Here is a 20,438-nt window from a genome sequence, read left to right as displayed (position 1 = left end):
AAATAAAAGGTTTTCTTCTTGTTGGAATAAAATAAAAAAGTTCGAAAAACTTTGATGCTTTTGTGACTGTGCTGAGAAATATTTGCACTAAAATATATGTTGGGTTGGAAACCATTGCCCTGTGTTTGTCGTCTTCTTTCCGCGTTCTTCTTCTTATCTTCCGTCTCGGACCTACGGACTCTCCACCTTCCTATCCGATGGACTTCCCGAATTCCTCTCCAACCATCACACGCCATGTGGCCGCGCTGCCGATACCCGGCCGCGGCCACATCAACCCAATGATGTGCCTCTGCAACTCCCTCGCTTCCCTCAACGCTGCCGATAGCAACATCAACTTCCTTGTAACCTTCATAGTCACCGAGGAGTGGCTGGGATTCATCGGATCGGATCCGAAACCTGACAACGTAGTCTTCGCCACCATTCCCAACGTCATCCCCTCCGAGATCGGCCGAGGCGCCGACTCCCCCGGTTTCTACGAAACCGTCTTGAGAAAAATTAGAGCCCCGGTCGAAGACCTCCTCGACAGGCTCGAGCCGCCGGTTGCTGCCTTGATTGCGGACACGTACTTGGTGTGGTCGGTTGAGATAGGGAACCTGAGGAATATTCCGGTGGCTTCTCTTTGGACCATGTCCGCTTCAGTCTACTCCGTCTTTCATTTCTTCGATCTCCTCGTCCAACATCGACATTTCCCGGTAAATTTGGCAGGTACGTAAATAACAGCCCAAACTCAGTTCGTGTTTTTAATTTTAACCTCCACGTTTAGTAATAATATCAAACACGTATGTTTTTGTTTGTTGCCGAATGTCAAATTCAGTCATGTTTTATTTCAATTTGAGCATTGTGGCTTAACTAAATCTGCTTTTTTAGGTTTGTTTCATAACTATTTAGTTTTGAGTTTTTAATTTTCACGATTTGTGCTTGACATATGAGGAACCGTATATGAGGAAAATGAGGGATAAAGATGAGAGGAGACAGAGGAGTGAAAACGATTTGTTTTTTCTTAATAATTGAGATAATCTATTGAAAAAATCAAATCGAATCGGGTTGAAAGCACGACTGGATTTGACGTTTGTTACACACTGTGTGTCTTATTTGTATTATTGATAATGATATCCACGCACTTATTTTAATCTCTCCACCGGTGAAGCCACATTAAAAGCTATCCTGGAGTGTAGTTTAGGTAGCTTTCGATGAAAATAAAATTTTATATGTAATCTTTACTAAATGTAGCTCATCATATATTTAGTCTCTGAATTCTTTCGGTTTAATTATATAATACAATTTGCAAATCATCTTTTTTTCTCACATTTTTTTCTCATCGTTTTTTTGTACATGTATAAGTTTGAATTTGTTTGAATAACGAAAATACTTGGCTCAACTTGTGAAAATTTTCTTAAGCTAACTGATACTGTAAATAATACAGTCTCAGACTCTCAAGTTTCTTTGTTTATAAAGATTTAAATCTTTAAGCTAGCCCATTCGGTAAAAAATTTCTACCTCCACCATTGAATTCTCCCATACACCTTTGTTAACTTTTTGTCATTAATCGTTTTTAATTTATTCGATTCAACAGTCTAAAATTGAAAATGGTGTATGAAAAGTAAAATAAACGGGTGGATAACACTACCATTACCATGTAACATTTTGTCTTTTATTTTTTTATGTAGAAAGAGGAGAAGAGCACGTTGACTACATCCCGGGACTTCCTTCTACACGTGTGGCAGACCTTCCCACGTGTTTCTACGCCAAAGGGCTTAACGTCTTGGATCGAGCACTAGAAGCAATTTCAAGCCTGCCCAAAGCACGATGGCTTCTGTTGCCTTCGGTGTACGAGCTTGAAGCCCGAGTTATTGACGCGTTGAGGGAGAAAATTCTGATTCCTGTTTACCCCATTGGGCCCACAATACCTCATTTCAAGGTGGAGGCCCAGTCAAGGCCCATTGAGGCTCAACTTAAGCCCAACGAGTCCCAATATTTTGATTGGCTAGACAAACAACCAAAAGGGTCGGTTTTGTACGTGTCACAAGGGAGTTTGCATTCAGCTTCCAAAGCCCAAATGGAGGAAATCGCATGTGGCTTGAGAGAGAGTGGGGCCCGGTTCTTTTGGGTGGCACGTGAGGAAGCTTTGGAGTTGCAAGAGAAGTGTGGTGAGATGGGGATTGTGGTGCCTTGGTGTGACCAATTGAGAGTATTGTGTCACTCTTGTATTGGTGGATTTTGGTCTCATTGTGGTTGGAATTCGACCTCGGAAGCTGTTTTTGCTGGCCTTCCAATGTTGACTTTTCCTATATATTGGGACCAAGTGCCCAATAGTAAGATGATTGTGGATGATTGGAAGATAGGGTGGAAGGTGAAGAAGGGTACGGGACAAGAAGAAATTTTGGTGACTAGAGAGGAAATTAAAGGGATTGTTAAAAGGTTTATGGATTTGGAAAGTGAGGAAGGGAAAAACCTTAGGAGGCAAGCAAGAGAGATTCGGGACATTTGTCGGCAAGCAGTTCGAAAGGGTGGCTCGTCTTATTTCAACATTGAATCATTTATAAGTGACCTATCAAGATGTGAGAAGCATTGTTAATGACAATATAGTCTAGTGACATTTACTTTCTACTTTATTGTTAGAGATAATAAGTTAGCATCTTGAATTAAAAAGAATAAAGGAAGAAGCATTAAGGAAATTGTTGTTGTATATTAATTTGGTTTCATTGCCCATCACAAATATATATGTATGAGACAAATAGAAGAATCTAGGAGATGAACTTAGTACTCACTTGGGTGTTGTCTCAAAACGTGAATTATGACTTTTTGTATTGATGTGCAGAGAATATTACAATTATAAGTTACAATAAGGGTTTTTTTTTTTTTTTTTTTTTTTTAATAGAAACGGTATGATATTCATTAAACGGCAAAGAATACGTACAACCTGAGGATTGTGTGCATACTGGGCCTCAATAAAAACCTTGCCGGGGATTTCAACTCGGTCAAAGAGAAAAAGAGTGTCCTGCACAACAATGTAACCTACCCTCAGCTAAACAATAAAGAAATTACCTTCCCTCCTCAACTAAAACATCTTGGAGTAAATCCGAAGGCTCCTCAAATCACATAAACTCTTGAGAACTCCCAATACCCATACGAGCAAGGTGATAAGCTGCAAAATGACCCTCCCATTGCACATAGGTAAACCTTAAGTGATCCATCCCTTTGAGGAAGAATCTAACATCGTTTATTACAGACCCTAAGGATGAGCAATCTTCCCCTTGATCATTCATTGCCGTGAGTACCAAGCGAGAGTTTCCTTAAAAAATAACCTTCCAATCGAGAGGACAATTATTTTTAACCAATAAAACTGCACTTTGAAGAGCTATCAACTACGCATGAAATGCAGATTGAGTCATCTCAATCGGACTTGTAGAAGCAATCAAAAACTCCCCCAAATGACTACAAATTACCACCCCAAATCCCCCTCGACTCCCATTTTGACTCCATGCCCCATCAAAATTGCACTTGTCCCACCCAACTTCAAGTTTCTGCCACTGCTGCGCCTCTCGGCTAGCCTTCTTAGCAACTTTCTTATGCCACTTATGAAATTCAATCAACCAGCCTTCATCTCTCATCACAACCTCCTACGGTGGGAGCGACTTATGGTTCTAAATCATGTCATTCCTTTTCTTCCAGAGAGCCCAAATCAACATCAAACAAAATTCAAAACCAGATGACTGAAGTTGCAGAGATAACCGAGAGATCCAGTGCACTAGAGACAACCCGTGATCTATCTCCACGTTTATTCCTAAACTTCAAAACCACACCACCTTCACTAAAGTACAATCTCGTAAGGCATGCTCGACAAACTCGACTTGCCCACCACAAACTACACACAAATCTTCACTCATTACTCACCGTTTGCAAAGATTCGAGCGTGTAGGTAATGCGTCTAAACACGTATGCCAAACACAGATCTTAACCTTCCCCGAAACATATGTATCCCATAACTTCTTCCAAAACTTCTCTCCCACACTACCAAAAGATGAAGCCGATGTTGCTGCATTTCCCCCTTTAGAAACATTAAGGGCCTATGCTACATGGTAAGCACTCCTCACCATGAACTTGCCATTCCGTTCATGGTGCCATGTTCGATGATCCTCCACATTGCTCAATCTAAAAGGATTGCTACGAATTAACTCCACTTCCTCCGAAGAAAATAGCTCATCCAATAACTGAATATCCCAGAGATTTGAGCCATTCCAAAATAGGTCAGCCACCGTAGCTTCAATGCTCCAATGCGCCGGAGAAGGGGACAAAATCTGAAAGTAATGGTCTCTCGGCACCCAACTATCTTGCCAAATGCATGTGCTTCTCCCATTACCCACCTGCCACCGTGCTCATTTCTGAATCACCCTCCGTGAGGCTGCAATGCTTTTCCACATATAGGAGTAGTTGGCGTTAACCCGAGCCTCCAAAAAATTCGTCATAGGAGAATATCGAGCCTTGAATACTCAAAAGGGTTTTCAGTTAAGGGCTTTAGGGTTGGGCTTTTAATTCAACGGGCTGAAGACCCTAGTTTTGTTTAACCCAAATGGCCTGGTTTCTTTGGGTTTGGGCGAGCCGGCCCGTTTCTTGCTGAGGAAGAAGACCAAAGCTTCCCTAGCTCCGGTTGACAGAAAACCAACACCCTAGCCTACGATCTAGGTACGAAAATGAAGAGTAAGACGAGATGAAGGGATCCATACCTTTAGGGTCTCTTGTCATTGGCAGAGAAGTGGTCGGAAAGTCGACTTGAAGTCGTCGAACCCACAGAGGAAATGGGTGTGCTTCGTGTTTCGCAAAAGAGAGGTGGGAGAGAGTATGAAGTATGTGGGGGAGGTGGTAAGTGTATCCTTGGAGAAGGAGAGAGATATATAGATATGCGAGAGAGGGGGTACTGAGCTGAGAGAGAGAAAGAACTATGAGGGAGAGAACTCAGGGAAAGAGATGAGATGAGAGAGGTCGGGGGACAAAAGCTCCAGGGTGGGGCCCACTTGGCTCACCAACCAATCCCAAAAAGCAACAACCCAAAATAAAAATATCCCATTTTTGGTGAAATTTCAGAAATGGCCTCCCAAATCAAAATCTGTCAAAACGATCTGGACGGGTTGTTACAAACTATATTAGCTTCACTAGAGAAATCTTCTTCTAAGAGATCTTGGGTTTGGGAGCATGTCACTAAGTGTATTGTCTCGGAACTACAAGAAGTACAAAATGATGGAAAGAAATAAATGGTGGAGGTACAAACATTGAAGGTTAAGAGTAACCATTGTAACACCCTTTTTGCATGTAATACTAGTGGGGTGAAACTAGTACTTACATTAAACATATCAATAAACATTGCAAGAGTTATAAACCAACTGATGAGTTACAAACGGTTATAGGCAGTTATGGACCTTCTGGGGACATTAAAAATATGCTTGTTGCTAAAAGGCGGAGCCAAGAAGAAAGTGTGGAAGGTATTGTTGAGTATATTGTGATCGACGAGGTACCTTTTAGAGTTGTGGAGAGTGATGGATTTAGGCGGATGATGTGCAAAGTCCATCCTAGATTGCATGTTCCATTTCGGAAAACTATTGTGAGGGAGTTATTCAATATGTATGATGCCATAAAAGATTAGTTAAAAAAAGAGATACACAAGCATAAAGTTAGCTTGCCTACTGATACATGGACAAGTGTGCAAAATTTGAACTACATGGTGTTAATCGCTCATTTTGTGGATGATGAATGAAATATGCACAAAATGATTCTAAACTTTTGTTTGATTTCAAGCCATGAAGGCAAAGAAATAAGGAAGTTGATTGAGCAATGTTTGGTTGAGTGGGAGATTGAAAATGTGATGTGTATCTCAGTTGACAATGCATCAGCTAAGAAGGTGGCAATTGAGTATGTTGTTCGTAAAATGCAGAAATGGCAGAAATGGCCTAATAGTAAAATCATTATGAATGGCAAGTTTATGCATGTGAGGTGCTTAGCTCATATTATCAACTTGGTAGTGAAAGATGGGTTGAAAAGATTAGATACAAATGTGGACGCTCTTAGAAATGCTGTGTGGTTTGTGAAATCAAGTCCCCGAAGGTTTAGTTATTTCAAGAAATGTGTGGAGAATGAAAAGTTGGATAGTAGGGGTTTAGTTGTTATGGATGTGCCTACTAGGTGGAATAGTACATACATGATGTTAGAATCTTGCATGAAGTTTAAAAAGGCATTTGAAAGGATGTCCAAAGATGATGAAGCTAATATATACTTGACCTATTTCAGGGAAAAGGTACTTAATGATGAAGGAGAAGAAGTGGCGAGTAAAAGGAAGGTTGGACCACCTAAGGAGGAAAATTGGGATGGTGCAGAAGTCTTTGTGGAATTTTTTAAGGTCTTCTATCTTGTAACTTTGAAAGTTAGTGTAAGTAAATATCCCACATCTAATACAGTTGTTCATGATGTCATTGCTATGGAGAACGAGATTGAAAAGCTTTTTTTGCCTGAATATATGCAAATTGGATGAACTGTGGAATTGGTGCTACGTGATATGGCAGTGAGCATGAGAGCCAAATACCGAAAGTATTTTGGTTCAATTGAGTCCCTTAATCAGATATTTGTAGTTACCCTTGTCTTAGACCCAAGGTTCAAATTGATGCACTACATGCACTTGTGTAGCAAGCAATTACAGCTTCGTGAAGAAGAGATTCAACAGAAAAGTAATGAAGTGAAGACATTGTTGAAGGCGATGTGTGATGAATATGCTCAACAAGCTTTCGGTTCACAAACACAACAAAAGGGTAAAGAAGATTTAGTTGTTAACACTACTTGTTCAAGGGTAAAACAATCATCTTTTAGTGTACCAATAGAAAATCCAATGATATTTAGTCAAATGATGGATGATTGGGAGAAAGAACTAGAAGACACAGAGGATATTGCGCTTGCACATGAGGTGGATAGGTATCTCCTTGATACTCTAGAGAAAGTACCACATGGTCCATCATTTGACGTTTTGAAATGGTGGAAGTTGAAAGGGATGAGCACATATCCCACACTTGCTTTAATAGTGAAAGATTTGTTGCCAATTTAAGTGTCAACAGTTGCTAGTGAAAGTGCATTTAGTGTAGGAAAAAGAGTAATTGACCCATTTAGATCATCTCTCCTTCCTCAAATAGTGAAGTCATTGATATGCCTCCAAAACTAGTTAAGAAGTGAACAAATTAGCAACATTAAGTATGAAGTATGTCCCGCGGAGCTTGAATTTTATTGAGTGTGAATAAGGTAATTATTTTGTTTTGTATAGTTTGGTTTATAACTTTATATTAATTGTTGTCTTCTTCTATTCATTTACAATTAGCATGCTTCTTTTGTTCTTTGTTGTAGAATATAAAAGAAGAGAAGAAAATACTATATCTACAAGTTCAACCATCTCACCAAGTGTTCTTGAAATTGAAGCTCCTCAAACAACTCAAACGAATAAAGGAAAAAGGAATTGCGGTAATATTTTAAATTCAAATGAATAAACTTTAAATTTCAATAATTCAATGAGGATAATATGACATTGGACGTTAAAAATGTCATGTTTATATTCTCTTTTACCCATTATTCTTGTAGGATACTTGGAGCTTTCATTTTCAACATATGAGCGAAGGATTTTCACATTTCTTCATGGGCATCAAGATTTTTTTGCACTTACTATGCTTTTTTATTCTCCTCACACTTTTGAATGCATTTCTCAAGTTGATCTTGGATCTCGTCCAATTGGCTTAATTGAGCCAAATGGAAATCTCGATATATCATATGAACTTTGTAGTTTTAGTAGTAAATCCAACCAGGCATGCCAAATGGTTGACCCCTAAAAATTACAACCTACGCGGTGTGTATGGCGAGCAACTATTAAGCTAACTACATCTTTCTTGTGAATGTCGGCGTGCCAACTCGTGGCCGAGGTTGATCGGGCTAGTGAGTGGTTATGGTGGTGGTGTTGAACACGCTGCTGACTTCTGCATTTAAGGACTATGTTCGAGGAAGGAATACTTTTGGCCTAGGGTTATAGAACCTGAAGACAATGTTACTTAATTCACTGCAAAGTTTAAGATCTTCTGCACCAGGTTCAGCAACTTCAACTATATGCATGAGAATATAAGTGTGCCAAATCAGTATCAGGTTATATGAGCAAAGATAATCAAAGGAAATCAGTATCTTTATTGTGAAAGTTGTTCAGCCGTCTGAATGCCGAACTCTGAAATATATTTGCAAGTAACAGGTCATAGCTAGAACACCTCACTTCTCTAGGAAAGCTAATGAAGTAACGTCTTTAGGCAAAAGAATCAAGGACCTTTCGCCTGCTAAGACATAGATAACCAACTGAACCAAAAATAGTGTTGTTCAACCGAATTGAAGGTACTCCTAGACTGATTAGTTCAATGGTACGGTGTTAGTTGTCAACCTAGTGACGTTCAACCAAACTGAAGTGTTGAGGAAGGGGTTAGGATATTAGTATTTTTCTTAGACTTATGAGAATGATTTCATGTAGAACGTTTAAATTCTTTATTGAGTTGAAGGGGGCTTCCTACATTGTAAACCCTCTTGTATTATAGGGGATGGGTCCTGACAATGCCATATATTTCCACGTCAAATAATCCCAAATGAGAGACCACGCGATCAGTGACGGATCCAGGAAATAATATTAGGGGGGTCAGCACGTGCAAATTTTTTTTTATCAGAAATAGCATGCATATCGCTATTTCATCAAGTCATGGTAGGCCTAAAGTCATTTGGAAAGGCATACTGCACACCTGTTAATGTATGCAGGGGCAACATCCAAGGTATCCATGAACATTCACCGAGTCTTGGTAGGCCTGAAGTTAGTTGAAGGGCATGTATGAAGCCAACTCTAATCTTCAAAAGGGCAGCACCCAAAGTATTCATGGATATTCACCAAAGTTCAAAAGGTCAACACCCAAGATATCTATAAACGTTCAATGAAGTTAGGGTGGTCGTTAGAAACCACCCCCCGGGCGGGGGGCCCTCAATGCATCCGCTCCTGCACGCGATGATGCCAAAGTGATGCTTTCTAATCAAAAGATTCCATTTTCCAACCTGGTAGTCCAGATGCATCCATGCAACCATAAAGCGAATTGCAATTCAATTGCGATTCTACCTCTGAACCATTATCCTACGTTGTTTCATTCTTATTTCATCTTTATCCCGTGGAGGATTGACATTAACCAAAGAGGTGGCTAATTTCCTTAAGTTGGACCCCACCTTTTTATGTTCGTATGAGCGGTTGAGTTAGAGTTATTAATAATAAAATATTTGAAATTTGTTAGAATAAAGAGTGTTGTTAGAAATAAAAAGTTAAATTTAGTAGTTAAAATAGTTTTTACAATGTTCCTTTTATTTTTTATTAGAGTACATCGATATTTTTACACTAAGAGTAATGAGAATTCGGCTAAGCCACACAATAGGTAATCTAATTTGGTATCGAAGTCGTCATCCACGAAATTAAAACATAAGGCCTTTCACTTCCAATTGAAGAAAAATATCATCAAACCATAGTACTAAATGACTACAATATTCCCTTATTAGTTTAACAGAAATTTAAAACTTTTCTTGAAGATGTTCTAAAGCTTATGATGTTTGATATATTCTACCTCAATATCTTTTCCATAATAATAATTTGATAAAAAAAAAAATGGTTCTTTTTTTGTTGGAATAAAATAAAAAGTTCGAAACAGTTTCATGCTCTGTGATTGTGCTGAGAAAGATTTGCATTAAAATATGTTAGGTTAGAAAGCGACGCTTTGTGTTTGTCGTCTTCTTCCTGCGCTCTTCTTTTTATCTTCTGCTTCGGAGCTTCGGACTCTCCAGTCTCCACCTTCCCATCCGATGGACTTTCCAAATTCCTCTCAAACCATTACACACCATGTGGTCGCGCTGCCGATACCCAGCCGCGGCCACATCAACCCAATGATGTGCCTCTGCAACTCCCTCGCTTCCCTCAACGCCGCCGATAGCAACATCAACCTCCTTGTAACCTTAATAGTCACCGAGGAGTGGCTCGGATTCATAGGGTCGGATCCAAAACCCGACAACGTAGTCTTTGCCACCATTCCCAACGTCATCCCCTCCGAGATCGGCCGAGGCGCCGACTCACCCAGTTTCTACGAAACTGTCTTGAGAAAAATAAGAGCCCCGGTCGAAGACCTCCTCGACCGGCTCGAGCCGCCGGTTACTGCCTTGATTGCGGACACGCACATTGTGTGGTCGGTTGAGATAGGTAATCTGAGGAATATTCCGGTGGCTTCTCTTTGGACCATGTCCGCTTCAGTCTACTCCGTCTTTCATTTCTTCGATCTCCTCGTCCAACATCGACATTTCCCGGTAAATTTGGCAGGTACGTAAATAACAGCACTAACTCAGTAAGTTTTTAAATTTTCATCTCCACTTTTTGTTCTTGCTAAATGTCATATTCATTCATGTTGTATTTCAATTTAAGCATTGTGGCTTATGTTTGTTGTGAATTAAAACCAAAACTAACCAAATTTGCATTTTCATTTGATAACTATTTAATTTTTTATTTTTAATTTTCACGTTTTGTGCTGAACATATGAGAAAAGTAGGGATAAAAAAGGGAGGTGAGAAAGGAGGGAAAAACAAATCGACTAAAACAGATCGTTTGGTCTGATTTTTTTTCTTAATTCGGATAATCCATTGAAAAAATCAAATCGAATCGGGTTGCAAATATGACTGAATTTAACGTTTGTTGCAAACCATATGTCCTATTTATATCAGTTGGTCTTTTATTTTTGAAAGTTTTAACGAAAAGCTCACTGTACTGTTTACTTTAACGAAAAACTATATTTTTACATTAAAAAGTTAATCCTGTTATTATTTATTTTACCCTTTATTTTGTCCTTATCATTAAAACTCAAAGTTTTTAAGCGTTTTTCATTAGTTTTCATTTTATTTTTCTGTAGAAAGAGGAGAAGAGCACGTAGACTACATCCCGGGACTTCCTTCTACACGTGTGGCAGACCTTCCCACGTGTTTCTACGGCAAAGGGATTAACGTCTTGGATCGAATACTAGAGGCAATTTCAAGTCTGCCCAAAGCACGATGGCTTCTGTTGCCTTCGGTGTACGAGCTTGAAGCCCAAGTTATCGACGCGTTGAGAGAGAAACTGTCGATTCCTGTTTACCACATTGGGCCCTTAATACCTCATTTCAAGGTGGAGGCCCAAACAAGGCCCATTGAGTGCCAACCTAAGTCCAATGAGTCCCATTGTTTTGATTGGCTAGATAAGCAACCAAGAGGGTCGGTTTTGTACATGTCCCAAGGGAGTTTGCATTCAGCTTCCAAAGCCCAAATGGAGGAAATCGCACGTGGCTTGAGAGAGAGTGGGGTCCGATTCTTTTGGGCGGCACGTGCGGAAGCTTTGGATTTGCAAGAGAAGTGTGGTGAGATGGGGATTGTGGTGCCTTGGTGTGATCAATTGAGAGTGTTGTGTCACTCTTGTATTGGTGGGTTTTGGTCTCATTGTGGTTGGAATTCGACCTCCGAAGCTGTTTTTGCTGGTCTTCCGATGTTAACCTTTCCTATATATTGGGACCAAGTGCCCAATAGTAAGATGATTGTGGAGGATTGGAAGATAGGGTGGAAGGTGAAGAAGGGTGTGGGAGAAGAAGAAATTTTGGTGACTAGAGAGGAAATTAAAGGAATTGTTAAAAGGTTTATGGATTTGGAAAGTGAGGAAGGGAAAGACATAAGGAGGCAAGCAAGAAGGATTCAGGACATTTGTCGGCAAGCACTTCGAAAGGGTGGCTCGTCTTATTTCAATATTAAAGCGTTTATAAGTGACCTATCAAGCTGTGAGAAGCATTGTTAATGACAATATAGTCTAGTGACCTTACTTTCTACTTTGTTGCAAGAGATAATAAATTCACATCGTGAATTAAAAAGAATAAAGGAAGAAGGATTAAGGAAATTGTTGTTGTACATAATTTGGTTTCATTGCCCACCACAAATATGTATGAGACAAATATATGTTCACATCTCTTTCGCATGACATAAATCCCAACAACTTTACAGTCTCTGTATTTATTCTTGATGCTTCTTCCATGCTCTCTGAACTGTAGTCCAATTAAAACTTTGGTCTCTGAACTAAAATTTGTGTGTGTTAGTTATTGAACTTGTTATAATATGGAGCAATGGTTATTTTGGCTAGCTACGTTAGAACTTAAACCAAAATAAAGGGTTTAAAGTGGTAAAATATTAACATAAGTGTTAACAGATTTAGCTAAAAGGACAACTGTTTCACATTATAACAAGTTTAGGGATCAATGCTTACATATTCGTAGTTCTAAAACTAAAGTTCCAATTAAGCTAAAATTCACAAGTCATTGCTCCAATTAGCTAGCAAAGGGATTCCCATTTAAAAAAAAAAATAGGGATTAGTTGTGGGGCCCACTCTACATTGAATTTCAACTATCCGAACGTCTATTTTGTAAGTCTCGATTCATAGATCATCCTTACAAAAATTCAATTCAATCCGAAACCATTTGCCTATTTAATTATCAAGATCAAATTTCATTATTTTTTATATAACAAAGTATTCTTTCATTTCTTTGAACCTAATTAGATATCTTAAATATTTTCGATTTGGCTAATATTTTGCAAGGATGATCTATGAGGTACAACTTAAAAAATAGACAGTTCGAATCGTTAAAATTTAATGTGGTGTGAATCCCATAACTAATCCCTATTTTTATAAGGAAATGGGGATCCTTTCCGGCTTCCTATATATATGCAACACCAACCCCAGCACTAGTACACTTCAATATTTCAATCTTTCCACAAGAGAGAATGAGCACAGTGAAACTTGAGCGAATGCCAGTCTGCCACGTCATGGCTCTGCCCTATCCCGGCAGAGGCCATATCAATCCCATGATGAATTTCTGCAAATTACTATCTTCAAAAAAACCCGACATTCTCATCACCTTCGTCGTCACCGAAGAGTGGCAAGGATTCATCGGCTCCGACCCTAAACCGGACAACATCCGATTCTCCACGCTACCAAACGTGATACCCTCGGAGCTCGTTCGAGCAACCAACTTTCCAGGATTTGTGGAAGCTGTGAACACCGAGCTGGAGGGCCCATTCAACCAGCTGCTGCTTGAACGGGATCTCCAGCAACCGGTGACTGTCATAGTTGCTGACCCGTTCCTAGATTGGGCTGTGAGGGTGGGGAACGGAAGGAACATTCCGGTGGCTTCGTTTTGGCCTATGTCGGCGTCGGTGTTTACGGTGTTCCATCACCTTGAGCTACTCAAGCAAAACGGCCACTTCCCTGTTGATGTGTTAGGTGCGTGAATTATCATCAAGGACTATATTGCTTGTTATGAAACGTACATTTACATGTGGGTGTCAACTTCTGGATCCCACGTGCATTAATGGTTGAAATGACTCATGCTTGCCCCAACATCGAACTTTCTACATAATTTGTCGGAAAACAGACACGTGAGATAAATTTGAAAGTGATTACTTGACAGGTGTCAAGTACAAATCCCTTTTACTCACTTTTGTAATGTTCATGTAAATTCATTTTTAATTAGTCATGTCTAATCTTTTTTTATGATGTATTTTTTATTGGGAATTATTATTAACACTTCAAAAATCTTATAATACACTCCTTACAAATGTATTTTTCTTTCTAATTATAGAAAGTTTGGAGTGCCAAATGAGATTTTTAAAGTGCTAATAACATTTCCCTTCTTCTTTGCTATACTTAAATCTCCTAAAATTTGAAAATTTCTCACCCAAACACACCTTAAGTCATAGTGTCCTACCGTTATAAGAAACAAATTAGAAGCATAGTGTGATACTTGTCGGAATAAATGAACAACAAAGTGAGTCATGCGTGAAAAAAAGGTTATATGTCAGTCTATCACATAACTATTATGAATGAATTAGATTCATGCTATAGACGAACATATATGCAGTGTGGAAATTTATTTTGGGTTTAATGATTCTTTGTGCCTAATGTACAATAGAGCGTGGAGATGAGGTAATAGACTACATTCCAGGAATTTCCACCACACGAATAGCAGATCTTCCCACAGTTCTCTATGAAAACGATCGCCAACTCCTGCATAGAGCCATGGAAACTATTTCAAGCATGTACAAAGCACAATATATCTTATCCACTTCAATCTATGAGCTTGAGTCCCAAGTGTTCGATAACTTAAAAGCCAAACTTCCGATACCTGTCCATCCTATTGGTCCAACCATTCCATACTTTCAACTTTCAGAAAGCTCTTCCATTCCTCACGATGGCCTCAGTTATTTGCATTGGCTAGATTCTCAACCTAAAGCCTCAGTCTTGTACATCTCCATGGGAAGCTTCCTGTCGGCATCACAAACCCAAATGGATGAAATTGTTTTTGGGGTGAGGAACAGTGGTGTTAGGTCTTTGTGGGTGGCTCGTGGAGATGCGTCTAGGTTGAAAGAAAGTGTTGGTGGTATGGGTTTGGTGGTACCTTGGTGTGACCAATTGAGGGTGTTGTGTCACGATTCGATTGGCGGGTTCTGGTCACATTGTGGGTGGAGTTCCACTATAGAAGCTGTTTATGCTGGTCTTCCTGTTCTTACTTGCCCTATATTTTGGGACCAAGTCCCCAATAGTAGGCAAATTGTGGACGACTGGAAGATTGGATATAGAGTGAAGAAGAATGAGGGGACTGAACATCTTGTGACTAGAGAGGAAATTGCACAACTTGTGAGGAGATTTATGGATTTGGAAAGCAATGAGGGAAAAAAGATGAGGGAAAGAGCAAAACAACTTCAGAAGACTTGTCAAGAAGCAATTGTTAAAGGTGGCTCATCGGACACTAACCTTGAAGCTTTTATCAAAGATATTTCCCAAGGCTATCATCATTGAGTTCATAATTTGTATTATTGGGTGTGACAATGTAATTCTATTGAAAGACCATCGTTTTGTTTGAAACCAAATCAGGTTGAGTTTTATGTATTAATTTTTGTTCTTCATCAATCCTCGTGATGGAATCAAAGATATATGTTCACCATTCAAATAATAAAAAATAGTATCTTAACAAAATCTATCTTCTTACATAATTTTTACCCATCTCATTTTGTACAACTAATATTACTAACTTTCAAATTATCTACTTACATGATTTTACTCGCCTTATTTTGTACAACTAATGTTACTAACATTCAAATGATTTATATTTACTACTTAGAGAGCAATTACAACTAGAAGAAGATTTAAGACGGAAGAAACCTGGAAGAAAAGAGATGAAAAAACCCAAGAACATGGGAGTTCAATTGGCCCAAATGGAAGAAAGGAGCTCCATGGGTACTTAAATTACCTGGCAATCAGTGAGCCCTACTCTGCCCGATTTGGTGCAAGGCAAGTCTTGTCCGAGCTGCTCCGTCCGGGTAAAGCATTTATTTTTATTTTTTTGTTAGATGACAAAAGCCCACGCGCATAAGCCGAAAGGAGGAGAACTTGTTTTTCTATCAACTTTTGCCAAAAGGAGGAGAGTTCAAATTGAACTTGGCCAAACAGCTGCATAGTTAAATTTGGAAAAGGGTTATTATACAAAATGGTCCATGAGATTTGCATGATCAATAGAAATGGTCACTGAGATTGAAAATCAATAGAAATGGTCCTGAGATTGTCCACCATCAATGATTTTGGTCATTCCGTTAAAACTCTTTAGGCAATTTTCAAAGCTTCCTAACTCAATCGATTCTTTACCAAATTCGACTCATAATATATCAAAATGAAGATAAGAAAGTGTAGAACAAGATTATACTTATTTGGAAGCCCAATGATTGCCGGAGATGGCCTGAAAATAGCCTGAAAGGTGACTGGTCCGTGGGAAAATTAGCCGGAAACTGGGTAAACTTTAAACGTTCATAACTTCTTCAATACTCAATGAAATTGGGTGATTCAAAAACAAAAACCATACTTCTTGACAAGATGAAGAGAATGGTATCTTTCTTTACTGCTAACTCGCCGTGGTTTGGCCGGAAAACGGCTCAAAATTGGCTAATTCGAAAATGGTTAGCCAATTTTGAGCCGTTGTCAGACCAAACCACGGCGAGTTAGTCTTCGAAAAAGATATCATTCTCTTTGTCTCGTCAAGAAGTATTATTTTCGTTTTTGAATCACTCAATTTGGTTGAGTATTGAAGAAGTTATGAACGTTTAAAGTTTACTCAGTTTCCAGTGAGTTTTCCGGTTTTCCAGCGGACTAGTCACCCTTCAGGCTGTTTTCCAGCCATCTCCGGCAACCATTGGGCTTCCAAATAGGTATAATCTTATTCTACACTTTCCTATCTTCATTTTGATATATTATGGGTCGAATTTGGTTAAGAAACGATTGAATTACAAAGCTTTGAAAATTGCCCAAAATCTTTTTTTACGGAATGATCAAAATCATGGATGGCAGACAATTTCAGGGACCATTTCTCTTGATTTTCAATCTCAGGGACCATTTCTATTGATCATGCAAATCTCAAGGACCATTTTGTATAATAACCTAAAAATTAAAGTTTCACGCAATCGTGTGTGAAAAAAAAAAAAAAAAAAAACTAAAATATCTCTTTGTGAATAATTTAATTATGCATTTGTAAATAATAATCGCCATGACAATGACTAAAACGAGTTGAATTGCCCAAAATTATTGGGGAACTATTATTATAGCATGCTAAAATCTCATTTTGCGGTCTCACAAGTGTATTTTTCATTCTAATTATAGAAAATTTGAAATGTAAAATGAGATTGTTGAAGTGCCAACAACAATTTTCAATTATCATTTAGAGCAAATATTAACTTCAATTGCCCTCCCCTTGCCATTGCCTTGGCAAAATGGGCGAAAGTGCTCTATGCCTCTATGGTCAAGGACAGGCCCGACATTCTGTTTTTCTCTTTGGTGGCTAAGGTATTTTTAAGCTATTTTTTGTTTTGACAAGAGTGATAATCTGTTATTTTATTAATCAATTCAAACAAATAGAGAGGTGTCAATTGAGTATAATGTTCTAGCGACCAAGAAAATAATCTAGAGTGAATTTGCTCAAACAGACAACTATAGTAAACTCTTATACAGCTACAACATTATGAAAATTACAACGCCTCCTATACTAATTTGTCACAAAACAATAGACTCATTGTGTCAAAACTTGTGGGTCCCTAGACAAGTCTGAAAAGCATGAAATATTTCGAATGAAATCTCCCCTCAGCCATACACAGTTAAGGGCATCTCGAATGGTTTAGGCAAATAAAGTTGCCTATTCATTTGCTTTATGAAAAACTTTGGTCACTACTCCAATAAATTAGGCAAATCAAATAGATATCATATAATATTTTTTTTCATTTTTTTTTTTGTTTAAACTTGGCAAAACTGCAAATAACACAACCTAATTGAAGGACCACATAAAGTATTTTAATGTAAAATAGAATGTGAGGAAATATTGCTTACTTTGAGAGAGTAGGCAAATTTGCCTACACAGTTGAAGCAAGTTTTTGCCTCGTAGCTCATCAATAAAAAAGGGTTTGGCTAATCATTTGCCTACGCTAAGATTTTTGTCCACTCAGGTTTTATGTTGAAGCAAGTTTTTGCCTATATAATTTTTCAAACACTATTCTCAATTTTCGATCGTTATATTGAATGTATTAAAGAAAATCAAAGGACAAAAATTTATAAGTTGTGTGTAAAAAGTAAAAATAGGTGCCTAGTTATACTTCATATCTTCAACACCACCGTGTATATATATGCTTCATATCTTCAATGAGGACATTTTCGGCCTTTGAGAGTTTCATGCTTTTAATTAGGTACTGTTTGTGTTTAATTTTAAATAAAAAATTCATAATAATTTCTGACCGCACAATATACGATAAATGAATAAGATGTAAGGATTCTTAAAATCCTCACAAAAAAGATCCCATCCCCAAATCCAAATTTTACCACTTACTAACTTCACCCGTGATCAATATAATAATGTTTAAACTCTTGTTTTCTCAGAGATACGGTCGATTTGAGATATTTCAACACACCCCATTACGTGAGACCCAATTAGTAGGTCACACGTGAGAGATCTACACATCAACAATCACGTGGTGTCAAAGGGGACTCACCCTCCATGCGGGGCCAAGGTACCCACCATCATCGTGCTGGACCAAGGAGACCCACCCATCATGTGGCAGTACGTGCCCGTTTTTTGGCTCTGATACCATGTAGAATTATCAGAGAGACGGGTCGAAAGCCCACTTTCAACAACACCAATAATGTCCCCAACTTGGTAATTACTACCTGCACAATCCATCAGGTGTGAGGTTTTATCACAAAAGACCTCGGTATTAGTTGGAGTGGGAGTAGGATATTTAAACTCTTATTTTCTCAAAGATACGGTTGATGTGGGATATTTCAATAGTTCGCCACCAGTTATCCCCTTTTAAAATAAAAAAGTAGATTCTTCTTTAGCCTAAGACTATATATTATACTTGGATAAATTACACAAAACGACCTCGACTATGAGTTGAATCACAATACCATACCTCATCTTTTAAACATTACAATGTCATACATCAACTTACGAACCGGTGGTCACGATTGACCGGCTTAGTCTCCAAGACCTCGTCGGCATCTTCATCTTCCAATTCTTTCTTAATTACGATGCAATCGGAGTCATCGTCCTTGTCCTCCAGTTTTGGTTTAATCTCGACGCAGACAGAGTTTTCGTCATCGTCGGAGAGTTGTTGGGGCTTGGAGGATGATGGGAAGGCGAATGACTCGATTGGGTGCATCGTCGAGGTGTGAGGCTTCTTGAGGACGTAGAAGGGCTTGAAAGCGGAAGAGTGCTCCTCCCACTCCTCGCAAGAGGGCTTGGCCAGGATGAACTAGGAAAGAGTTTGAGGGTGAACTGGGAAGAAGGTTTGGGTTTGTTGTGGGTGGATCCCACATTTTCTTATAAAATATATAAATAATTTTATATTTAAATTATTAATGTTTAAATAATAATATTTAATTAATATTTTAGGCTTTTTATGTTAGCACCTCACAAAATGTTGAATGCACCCCACATTAAAATATAATATTAAATAACTTATTTACCCCACTATGCAATGTCAATTTTGACCTTATTAGGTTTAAAAAAAAATAAAAAATTTCTAAATACACCCCAAATCACTTTTACTGTATTATTTCTCTTTTTCAACTATCAAAACCCCTTCCCCTCCATTGTTGAACGAAACCCTAACCAATAAAACTACAGACATGTTGATTGAGAAAAATTATTTTTGACGAATGGAACACGAAATCGATGTACCTTCCACATGTATTGAGAGAAGGTAATTTTGAAAGTCTAATGGAATCATGTGGTGCCAATCCCTATCAAATTTGTTGGTTCTTTTATGTTATTTGTATTAGAAAGATGGAGATCTAGTTCTTCAATATATGAATGACAACATATGTCTGGGAAAACCCGCCTTGTCATCCCAAAGAGAAAAGTTTAGCGATTAAGAAGGGCAACATTTTCTATGGCCACCCTTGAGAAAAAGGGTAGCAACTATAGGAATCTATTTCAATTGAATGTTAGACAGTGTCAAAGAATGCAAAATGTAGTTAAAAGACACATAACCCTCTAGCCAAGAGAAATCAAAGAAAATGTTCACATTCAACAAGAAAGGGCATTCTTTAAGTCATTAGAAACTGAGACCCAAAACAATTCCCAATACTTATACTTTATTTTTTAATTCAGTCTCCAAATTTATGCTTAAACATCCTGGTATTTCTTTCTAGACAAACCATCTAGAACATTACCATTGCACCAGTCCCATAAAACTCTTACCTTTTTTTCTCTAATCTAAACATTTTTCAAATCATTCATTTTGAAATCATTCGGCAAACTAAACGTTCAGATAATTTGAAATCATTCAGCAAACTAAATGTTCAAATGTTTAGATTCAGTCCTCGAAAATTAATAATGAGTGTTATAAGATTTGAGAAATGTGGGGTGCATGTAGAAAATATAAGGTGTATATTGAGAATGTGGGGTGTGGAGGTATTATGGGGAAGTATGTGGGGGTGTATTAAGATAATTTTTAAGTGAAAAAGCAAATGTGGGGTGTATTAAGTATGTGGGGTTTATTTAATAATTTGTGCTGTTAATATAATAAGCTATATTTTATTCCATTTGGGCTTGCCACAAGCCAAGTTAGTATTTAATAGAAAAATTAACAGTCAAACTGATGGAGGTCTGACATTATAACAAATTTGTAAGATGAAGTATAACATTGTAATTTTTAAAACATGAGGTATAAAATTGTGATTTGACCCATAGTTGAGGTAGTTTTGTGTAATTTACTCATTTTACTTTGTTCAGATACTTACGACACTTATGTCTAATAGGTGCACA

General features: G+C 38.2%; 3 protein-coding genes and 1 long non-coding RNA gene across 4 annotated transcripts; all 4 read left to right on the top strand.

The window, feature by feature from the left end:
* Positions 1–33: 33 nt before the first annotated feature.
* LOC137742436 (UDP-glycosyltransferase 87A1) lies at positions 34–2,675 on the top strand. The gene is made up of 2 exons (XM_068482302.2): positions 34–705; positions 1,668–2,675. The coding sequence occupies exons 1-2, from the start codon at positions 198–200 to the stop codon at positions 2,573–2,575; spliced, it is 1,416 nt and encodes a 471-aa protein (XP_068338403.2). The 5' UTR covers positions 34–197; the 3' UTR covers positions 2,576–2,675.
* A 3,257-nt stretch (positions 2,676–5,932) lies between these two features.
* LOC148692701 (uncharacterized) lies at positions 5,933–7,812 on the top strand. The gene is made up of 2 exons (XR_015953709.1): positions 5,933–7,491; positions 7,609–7,812. It is a non-coding gene; the product is annotated as an uncharacterized LOC148692701 (long non-coding RNA).
* A 1,933-nt stretch (positions 7,813–9,745) lies between these two features.
* LOC137743182 (UDP-glycosyltransferase 87A1-like) lies at positions 9,746–12,091 on the top strand. The gene is made up of 2 exons (XM_068483072.2): positions 9,746–10,393; positions 10,977–12,091. Exons 1-2 carry the CDS (start codon positions 9,886–9,888, stop codon positions 11,882–11,884), a joined length of 1,416 nt encoding a protein of 471 aa, XP_068339173.2. The 5' UTR covers positions 9,746–9,885; the 3' UTR covers positions 11,885–12,091.
* Positions 12,092–12,757: 666 nt separating this feature from the next.
* LOC137743505 (UDP-glycosyltransferase 87A1-like) lies at positions 12,758–15,112 on the top strand. The gene is made up of 2 exons (XM_088678898.1): positions 12,758–13,360; positions 14,049–15,112. Exons 1-2 carry the CDS (start codon positions 12,862–12,864, stop codon positions 14,933–14,935), a joined length of 1,386 nt encoding a protein of 461 aa, XP_088535024.1. The 5' UTR covers positions 12,758–12,861; the 3' UTR covers positions 14,936–15,112.
* Positions 15,113–20,438: the final 5,326 nt, after the last annotated feature.

Source organism: Pyrus communis, chromosome 11, assembly GCF_041283825.1.
Source record: "Pyrus communis isolate YQ-2024b chromosome 11, ASM4128382v1, whole genome shotgun sequence".
NCBI lineage: Eukaryota > Viridiplantae > Streptophyta > Magnoliopsida > Rosales > Rosaceae > Pyrus > Pyrus communis.
This window is presented reverse-complemented; position numbering and strand designations above follow the sequence as displayed.